We start from the raw sequence: 9207 nt of genomic DNA, 5'->3' as shown, positions 1-9207 counted from the left end.
TAATGAACAACACAATATTAAAAAGGGCTATAGATCGTCAGTCACTGAAGGGAGATCAACATACCAGGGACCATGGGGACTAACAGTACCTTTGCTTCCTGCATGGACCCTGGCTGGATTTATATCATCCCTTCAGTCACAGGCGACAGTGTGCCAGATAAGCCAAAGATTTAAATGACGAATATACTACGTTTAAAAAACTGGCATGCATAAAAATACTCCGAATAATGTAGGATTTACATACCCTCTTAGGGTGACAATAATTTTACGCTACTTTAACCCCCGCGTCATTAATAATCTCAGTTATAAATAAGCACTACCAATTCATAAAATAATACACTAAATACATCAAAATTTATGAATAAGTTCAATTTCTATTAAAAAACATAATATTAAATGAGAACTTACATCATTAAAAAGGTCCTTAATTGTTTTGACACTGAAATATTTATCCCTTGTGATGGAAATATCAAGACAGTCAAGCAGGACATGCCTGACTGTGATTCTTTTATCACAAGGGATACAAAACGAAGGATCCTCACCTTTTAATCGGATAAGTTTACATCCACATTGGCAGTATTTCTGCCACATTGTGACTATGCGATTCCCCTTCCCGTCAATTTGTCGTGTATTCATGGTCTGAGAAATGGTCAGTGTAATTATTCAAAAGCTCATCGAGTTTTTAATTATTTATCAGGAAAAGAAAATACCCTCAGTAATGCAGTTGATTTGATTTGGAATTATTCAAAATAGCTGTTCCAGTTTGACGATATTCCACATAAATAGTCTAGTTCTATATGATCCACGGTGGTAGAAGTGGGCGACAATGGCTGCATGGAGAGAGAGAGAGAGAGAGAGAGAGAGAGAGAGAGAGAGAGAGAGAGAGAGAGAGAGAGAGAGGATGGGGATGAAGGCGGTTAGAGGGATGGTGCGAGATGGATGTCTGGTGAAGGATGAGGGATGGTGCGAGATGGATGTCTGGTGAAGGATGAGGGATGGTGCGAGATGGATGTCTGGTGAAGGAAGAGGGATGGTGCGAGATGGATGTCTGGTGAAGGATGAGGGATGGTGCGAGATGGATGTCTGGTGAAGGATGAGGGATGGTGCGAGATGGATGTCTGGTGAAGGATGAGGGATGGTGCGAGATGGATGTCTGGTGAAGGAAGAGGGATGGTGCGAGATGGATGTCTGGTGAAGGAAGAGGGATGGTGCGAGATGGATGTCTGGTGAAGGATGAGGGATGGTGCGAGATGGATGTCTGGTGAAGGATGAGGGATGGTGCGAGATGGATGTCTGGTGAAGGAAGAGGGATGGTGCGAGATGGATGTCTGGTGAAGGATGAGGGATGGTGCGAGATGGATGTCTGGTGAAGGATGAGGGATGGTGCGAGATGGATGTCTGGTGAAGGATGAGGGATGGTGCGAGATGGATGTCTGGTGAAGGATGAGGGATGGTGCGAGATGGATGTCTAGTGAAGGATGAGGGATGGTGCGAGATGGATGTCTGGTGAAGGAAGAGGGATGGTGCAAGATGGATGTCTGGTGAAGGAAGAGGGATGGTGCGAGATGGATGTCTGGTGAAGGAAGAGGGATGGTGCGAGATGGATGTCTGGTGAAGGATGAGGGATGGTGCGAGATGGATGTCTGGTGAAGGATGAGGGATGGTGCGAGATGGATGTCTGGTGAAGGATGAGGGATGTGCGAGATGGAGGTCTGGTGAGGGATGTGCGAGATGGAGGTCTGGTGAAGGATGAGGGATGTGCGAGATGGAGGTCTGGTGAAGGAAGAGGGATGGTGCGAGATGGATGTCTGGTGAAGGATGAGGGATGGTGCGAGATGGATGTCTGGTGAAGGATGAGGGATGGTGCGAGATGGATGTCTGGTGAAGGATGAGGGATGTGCGAGATGGAGGTCTGGTGAGGGATGTGCGAGATGGAGGTCTGGTGAAGGATGAGGGATGTGCGAGATGGAGGTCTGGTGAAGGAAGAGGGATGTGCGAGATGGAGGTCTGGTGAAGGAAGAGGGATGGTGCAGGATGTCGGTAGAAGGTGGGATGGAGGTAGGAGGTGGGATGGAGGTAGGATTTGGTTTTGGTTTGGTTTGATGTTTAACGCCGCACTCAGCAATATTCCAGCTATATGACGGCGGTCTGTAAATAATCGAGTCTGGACCAGACCGATGACATACATCAACCAAGTCACCGAGCCTGACCACCCGATCCCGTTAGTCGCCTTTTACGACAAGCACAGTCGCCTTTTACGGCAAGCATGGGTTGCTGAAGATCTATTCTACCCCGGAATCTTCACGGGTCGATGGAGGTAGGAGGTGGGATGGAGGTAGAAGGTGGGGTGGAGGTGGGGTGGGGGTACAAAGTGGGATGAGGGATGTGCAGGATGAGGGATGGAGGTGGGATGAGGGATGGAGGTGGGATGGAGGTAGAAGGTGGGATGGAGGTAGAAGGTGGGATGGAGGTGGGATGGGGGTAGAAGGTGGGATGTGTGATTGAGGTAGGAAGTGGGATGGAGGTTGAAGGTGGGGTGGAGGTAGGAGTGGAATGGGGGTAGAAGGTGGGATGGAGGTGGAAGGTGGGATGGAGGTAGGAGGTGGGATGGAGGTAAAAGGTGGGGTGGAGGTAGGAGGTGGAATGGGGGTAGAAGGTGGGATGGAGGGAGAAGGTGGGGTGGAGGTAGGAGGTGGGATGAGGGATGAGGAATGATGTGGGATGGAGGTAGAAAGTGGGATGGAGGTAGGAGGTGGGTGGATGTAGAAGGTGGGATGGAGGTGGGATGAGGGATGGTGCGGGATGAGGGAGGTCGGATGAGGGTAGGATGAAGGATGGGGGTAGAAGGTGGAGGTAGCAGGTGGGATGAAGGTAGAAGGTGGGATGGAGGTAGAAGGTGGGGGGGTGGAGGTGGGATGAAGGTAGGAGGTGGGATTGAGGTAGAAGGTGGGATGGAGGGAGGAGGTGGGATGGAGGTAGAAGCTGGGGTGGAGGTAGAAGGTGGGATGGAGGTGGGATGAGGGATGGTGCAGGATGAGGGAGATGGGGTGGGATGAGGGATGGTGCGGGATGGAGGTGGAATGAGGGATGTTTCAGGATGAGGGAGGTGGGGTGAGGGATGGAGGTGGGATGAGGGATGGAGGTGGGGTGCGGGTTGAGGGAGGTGGGATGGAGGTGGGATGAGGGATGAGGTGAAATGAGGGATGGAGGTGGGATGAGGGTTGGAGGTGGGATGGTGTAGGATGAGGGAGGTGGGATGAGGGATGGTGCGGAATGAGGTGGGATGAGGGATGGTGTGGGATGAGGGATGGTGCGGAATGAGGGATGGAGGTGGGATGAGGGATGGTGTGGGATGAGGGATGGTGCAGGATGAGGGACGGTGCGGGATGAGGGATTGTGCGGAATGAGGGATGGAGGTGGGATGAGGGATGGAGGTGGGATGGTGTAGGATGAGGGAGGTGGGATGAGGGATGGTGCGGAATGAGGGATGGAGGTGGGATGAGGGATGGTGTGGGATGAGGGATGGTGCAGGATGAGGGATGGTGTGGGATGAGGGATGGTGCGGAATGAGGGATGGAGGTGGGATGAGGGATGGTGTGGGATGAGGGATGGTGCGGAATGAGGGATGGAGGTGGGATGAGGGATGGTGTGGGATGAGGGATGGTGCAGGATGAGAGATGGTGCGGGATGAGGGATGGTGCGGAATGAGGGATGGAGGTGGGATGAGGGATGGAGGTGGGATGGTGTAGGATGAGGGAGGTGGGATGAGGGATGGTGCGGAATGAGGGATGGAGGTGGGATGAGGGATGGTGCAGGATGAGGGATGGTGTGGGATGAGGGATGGTGCGGGATGAGGGATGGAGTGGGATGAGGGAGGTAGGGCGAGGGATGGTGCGGGATGAGGGAGGTGGGATGAGGGATGGTGCGGGATGGAGGTAGGATGAGGGAGGGAGGTGGGATGAGAGATGGAGGTGGGATGAGGGATGGTGTGGGATGAGGGATGGTGCGGGATGGAGGTAGGATGAGGGAGGTGGGATGAGGGATGGTGCAGGATGGAGGTAGGATGAGGGATGGTGCGGGATGAGGGAGGTGGGATGAGGGATGGTGCAGGATGGAGGTAGGATGAGGGATGGTGTGGGATGAGGGATGGTGCGGGATGGAGGTAGGATGAGGGAGGTGGGATGAGGGATGGTGCGGGATGAGGGAGGTGGGATGAGGGATGGTGCAGGATGGAGGTAGGATGGGGGATGGTGCGGGATGAGGGAGGTGGGATGGTGCGGGATGGAGGTAGGATGAGGGAGGGAGGTGGGATGCGGGATGGAGGTAGTATGAGGGATAGTGTGCGGATGGAGGTAGGAGGCTGCATGAGGGATGGTGCAGGATTGAGGTGGGATGAGGGATGGTGCGGGATGGAGGTAGGAGTGCAGGTGGGATGAGGGATGGATGAGGGAGGGAGGTGGGATGAGGGATGGAGGAAACTGCATGAGGGATGGAGGTAGGAGGCGGCATGAGGGATGGAGGTAGGAGGCGGGATGAGGGATGGAGGTAGGAAACTGCATGAGGGATGGAGGTAGGAGGCGGGATGAGGGATAGTGCAGGATGGAGGTAGGAGGCTGCTTGAGGGATGGTGCGGGATTGAGGTGGGATGAGGGATAGTGCGGGATGGAGGTAGGAGTGCAGGTGGGATTAGGGATGGTCGAGGTAGGAGGTGGGATGAGGGATGGGGGTAGGAGTCAGGAGGAGGGATAGTGCAGGATAGAGGTAGGAGGCTGCATGAGGCATGGTGCAGGATGGAGGTAGTAGGCGGAGTGGAGGTGGGATGAGGGATGGAGGAAACTGCATGAGGGATGGAGGTAGGAGGCGGGATGAGGGATGGAGGTAGGAGGCGGGATGAGGGATGGAGGTAGGAGGCGGGATGAGGGATGGAGGTAGGAAACTGCATGAGGGATGGAGGTAGGAGGCGGGATTGCGGGTGGTCAGGCTCGCTGACTTTGTTGATGCACTGTCATCGATCCCAATTGGGTGGACCGATGCTCATGATATTAATCACTGGATTGTCTGGTCCAGACTCGATTATTTACAGACCGCCGTCATACAGCTGGAATATTGCTGAGAGCGGCGTTAAACAACGAACCGACCAACCAACCAACATGATGTAATTCAAATTTCATTCTCTTCAACCCACGTAAAATGTTACACCTATTTGTATAAATACTACATTTACTTCCCGTTCGTTTTTATATACGATGTCGTGTTGTTTTTTTTGTGTCTGCTATTTTGTAGGGTGGTCATATCTTCTCCTTTAGCCATCTAATTGATGTCATTAGATTTACGAGCATCGGTTAATCACCACGTCATTAAAATGTATGACTGTGTCCACCTTCGGTGCCCTGCCCCAGAGGGACTTGCATTCGAGAGTGCCCCTATTCTTTGATATAGCTGCAACAAGGCCGAAGCACCCCTGTAATGATAATAGAGCATTCCAAGCGGAAACGACCTTTGATAACATCAATTGTCCCCTGTCAGTTGGTTTCCGCTACGAACATGAAGATTCGTTTCAAAGAAACTCGACCACTCTCGGCGGAGTTATCGAATGCTCGAACATATGGCCGACATTCGGTGTGCATATGACGTCACGGTCACATGGGATGCTGCACGTGAACTGGCCTCGATTTCGTATCGTTTGATGAGTGAACCGTCCTATTAGCCTGTCAGCAGCACAGTACTGCTTCAGCCGAGCACTGGAACCAATTATGAATATTCATGTATGATGCTGTAACAAGCGCTGTATAATTCTGGTCTGGTGAATTTGAGTTTCAAACGCAGAGACATTGAATATTAACAGGAACAATATAACACAATGATCAGCGTTCATGATTTCATATTCGCTTTTTATAAGTGGGAATATAAACTGCGGGCAAGAGATAGCATATTTCAATTTTTATGACTAAAAATGAAACAAACAAGACATGGTTATTCGATGGTAATGCATTTAATATTTTTATTTTGGCTGTAATATAGATATTATGTTTGCAGTGTTTCCCCGAGCTTTTTCGGCCTAGTAACGCGATGATAACGTTTGAAATTTATTGGTCAAATCCAATTTTTATGATCATACTTTCTTTTGTCTGTTGATTTTTTATTGGATGTGGATCGGCGTTTGGGTCTTCTGGGTTTAGTTGTTTGTTGTTTTACGTTGTTCGTCTGTTGTTCCAGACATATTCCTGCTCTATGACGGCGGTGTATATACTCGAGTTTAGAATAGACAATCCAGTGATTGATATTGCGCAACGATCCACGCCGTCGAAGGACGATGGCCCGCTGTGAACAATGTCACCGAGCCTGAACACCCGATCCATTTGGTCGCCTCTTACGACCAACGACCCGTGAAGGTCCGGGGAAGAATAGATCTTCAGCAACCCATGCTTGCCGTAAAAGGCGACTATGCTTGTCGTAAAAGGCGACAAACGGGATCGGGTTGTCAGGCTCGCTGACTTGGTTGATGCATCAATCCCATTTGGGTGGATCGAGGCTCATTATATTAATCACTGGATTGTCTGGACCAGACTCGATTATTTACAGACCACTGTCATATAGCTGGAATATTGCTCAGTGCGGCGTAAAACAACAAACAAACAAGGATAACCTGTGGCAGTACCTGAAATAAAACGCATAAATGTCTTTTTACAAAATGGTTGTCAGGAGACAACACAGCAGCCATGTGTATTGCTGTAACACACAACTATAAGAGTGAGTGAGTGGGTGAGTTAAGATATTAAGTCATATCCTGGAATATTGCTGAGTGCGGCGTTAAACAACAAACAAACCAACCAACCAAATCTTAAGACCAGCATAGGTTGCCGAGGACCAATTCTATCACGTGCTACATGTGTTGTTTTACGCTTCAGTTAGCTCGAGCAAAAAACACGGCGTATACATAATTGCGTCCTCCCCATGGAACAGTGAGGTGATTGGGTATGCTTTTACGCCGCTCAAAAGCAATATTCCAGCAATATCACGGCGGGGGAGACCAGAAATGGGCTTCAAACATAATGCCCACGTTGGAAATCGGACCCGGGTCTTCAGCGTGACGAGCTGACGCTGTAACTACCTGACTTACTTCAATACATAATCACATCAAAGGCAGTTGGACAACCCGATGATCATATTAGTCATCTCTTAGGACAAACAAGCTTGGGACCTATTGTTACCTTCAACGGATAGTCTACAATTGATAGTGTTATCCATCTGACAACTCAACCGGTAAACTTGCTATCACAATCGAATGATAAAAATGCCAATGTCATTCAATGTCTATTCCTCATCAAACAAGGGACGGGCGTCCCTAATAAGTTTAGATAAGGATTTTCCGAGGTTGGTTGGTTTGGTGTTTAACGCCGCACTCAGCAATATTCCAGCAAATTGACGGCGGTCTGTAAATAATCGAGTCTGGGCGAGACAATCCAGTGATTGACAACATGAGCATCGATCCACGCAATTGGGATCGATGACATGCATCAAACAAGTCAGCTTAGTTGGTTGGTTGGGTTGTTGTTTAACGCCGCACTCAGCAATATTACAGCTATATGACGGCAGTCCGTAAATAATCGAGTCTAGACCAGACAATCCAGTGATTGGCATCATGAGCATCGATCCACATAATTGGGATCGATGACATGCATCAAACCAAGTCAGCGAGCCTGACCACCCGATCCCGTTAGTCGCCTTTTATGGCAAGCATGGGTTGCTGAAGACCTATTCTACCCCGGATCTTCACGGTTCCCGGGTCAGAATGGTTGCTATGTAACCCATGTATGCCACAGATGACTAAAGTGGGTATCGGTTGGGTATTTTAAATAAAAACCAATACGGATGTTTTGGTTATTTTTTTAATTTAGTGCTCAAAAAGTTCGGGGTACCAAAGTTTTATTTTACCAACATTTGAATGGATAACAGTATAGCTTAAGGGATAGGTCAATATGACGTACGAGTCATAATATTCAAGACAGACTGGCTACGAATTTCATAAATGGAGATTGAACCGTCTTCATTTATTTAACTTTCTGCACGCGCCACCGAGATTTGCCGAAACACAGGTGTTGAAAAAACAACGACTAAAATCTAACAACGTTGGATTACCTGTCGCGAGCACGTGTTCCCTACCATACTTAGACCTCTAACGGTTTTTAAAATTGAAAGAGATGTCGTCCAACACAAAGACGGATAATTCCCCCCAAATCCCTTCCAAACATATACCCTACAATTTCACCAATCTATTGTCTATTATAAAAGGCTCCGTCCAAGTATTGAGTTTCCGTAATGAGTTTATGATTATAGGGAGGGATCGGCACAGAGCTGGGGTTGAGATCCAATATGGCCGCCACATTTTCGCATTCAAGATGGCGCACCGGGGGAGGGAAAATTACAAGGCACGGTACATGGACGAAAACCTCGGTGATCAATCTCGGTATTAAGAGCGTTGTTTCCTTTGATTAATATTTCCTAAATTCAGAATACATTACACTAATATGAGAAATAAACCTTTCCTTTCGTTATCGTTCGCTTCGTTTGTCCAGACACAGCATGCACACCGCAGGGAGTGCTCATTGCGACAATTTGTCTTTTACCGCATAGTTCCAATAATGGATGGGATTTGAGAACGGATTTAAGGAATATCCAAAGGCGATTTAGCTTAAGCTCCATAGTCGCAATTAGCAAATACGAGCACGATGAAAACATTGTTTATTTCAAACGATTATATGATGGGTATCCTAAAAACAATTGTCAAACAATAATTGGAGAAAAGAGAAAACATGATAATGTTTTTCACCTAAAAATTTAATTGTTCGCAGGACAAGCAGGATGATCGAATACCGGACAACTCATCCCACCCCCATTATTGTGCCACTCATACGCTTTGTTTTATCAAATTACCATTGAATAATTTCTTATGTTCATACAAAAGGAAGTATTCGGCAATTACAACTATAATTCACGTGTCTTACCTCCTCTGTCAATGATCGTCATATCTTGCGTCGTGTAATTTCTTTTGCCCGTGTGTATGTTATGTTATCGGCTATTAAAGACTCTTCGTGATTATACAGTGCATCCCACATCAAGCCGATGCGCCATGATACAACTCAGCTCATCGACACAACACTTCAGCTCATCGACACAACACTTCAGCTCATCGATACAACTCAGCTC

At 48.5% G+C, this 9207-nt stretch overlaps 1 protein-coding gene across 1 annotated transcript; it reads right to left on the bottom strand.

The window, feature by feature from the left end:
• Window positions 1-917: 917 nt before the first annotated feature.
• LOC139457332 (uncharacterized) lies at window positions 918-4509 on the bottom strand. Its single transcript, XM_071238739.1, has 2 exons — window positions 2306-4509; window positions 918-2007 (listed from the first exon to the last, which is right to left on the bottom strand). Exons 1-2 carry the CDS (start codon window positions 4507-4509, stop codon window positions 918-920), a joined length of 3294 nt encoding a protein of 1097 aa, XP_071094840.1.
• Between the last annotated feature and the right edge of the window lie 4698 nt (window positions 4510-9207).

This window comes from Haliotis cracherodii, unplaced genomic scaffold, assembly GCF_022045235.1.
Source record: "Haliotis cracherodii isolate W230 unplaced genomic scaffold, xgHalCrac1.p SCAF_12, whole genome shotgun sequence".
Lineage (NCBI taxonomy): Eukaryota > Metazoa > Mollusca > Gastropoda > Lepetellida > Haliotidae > Haliotis > Haliotis cracherodii.
This window is presented reverse-complemented; position numbering and strand designations above follow the sequence as displayed.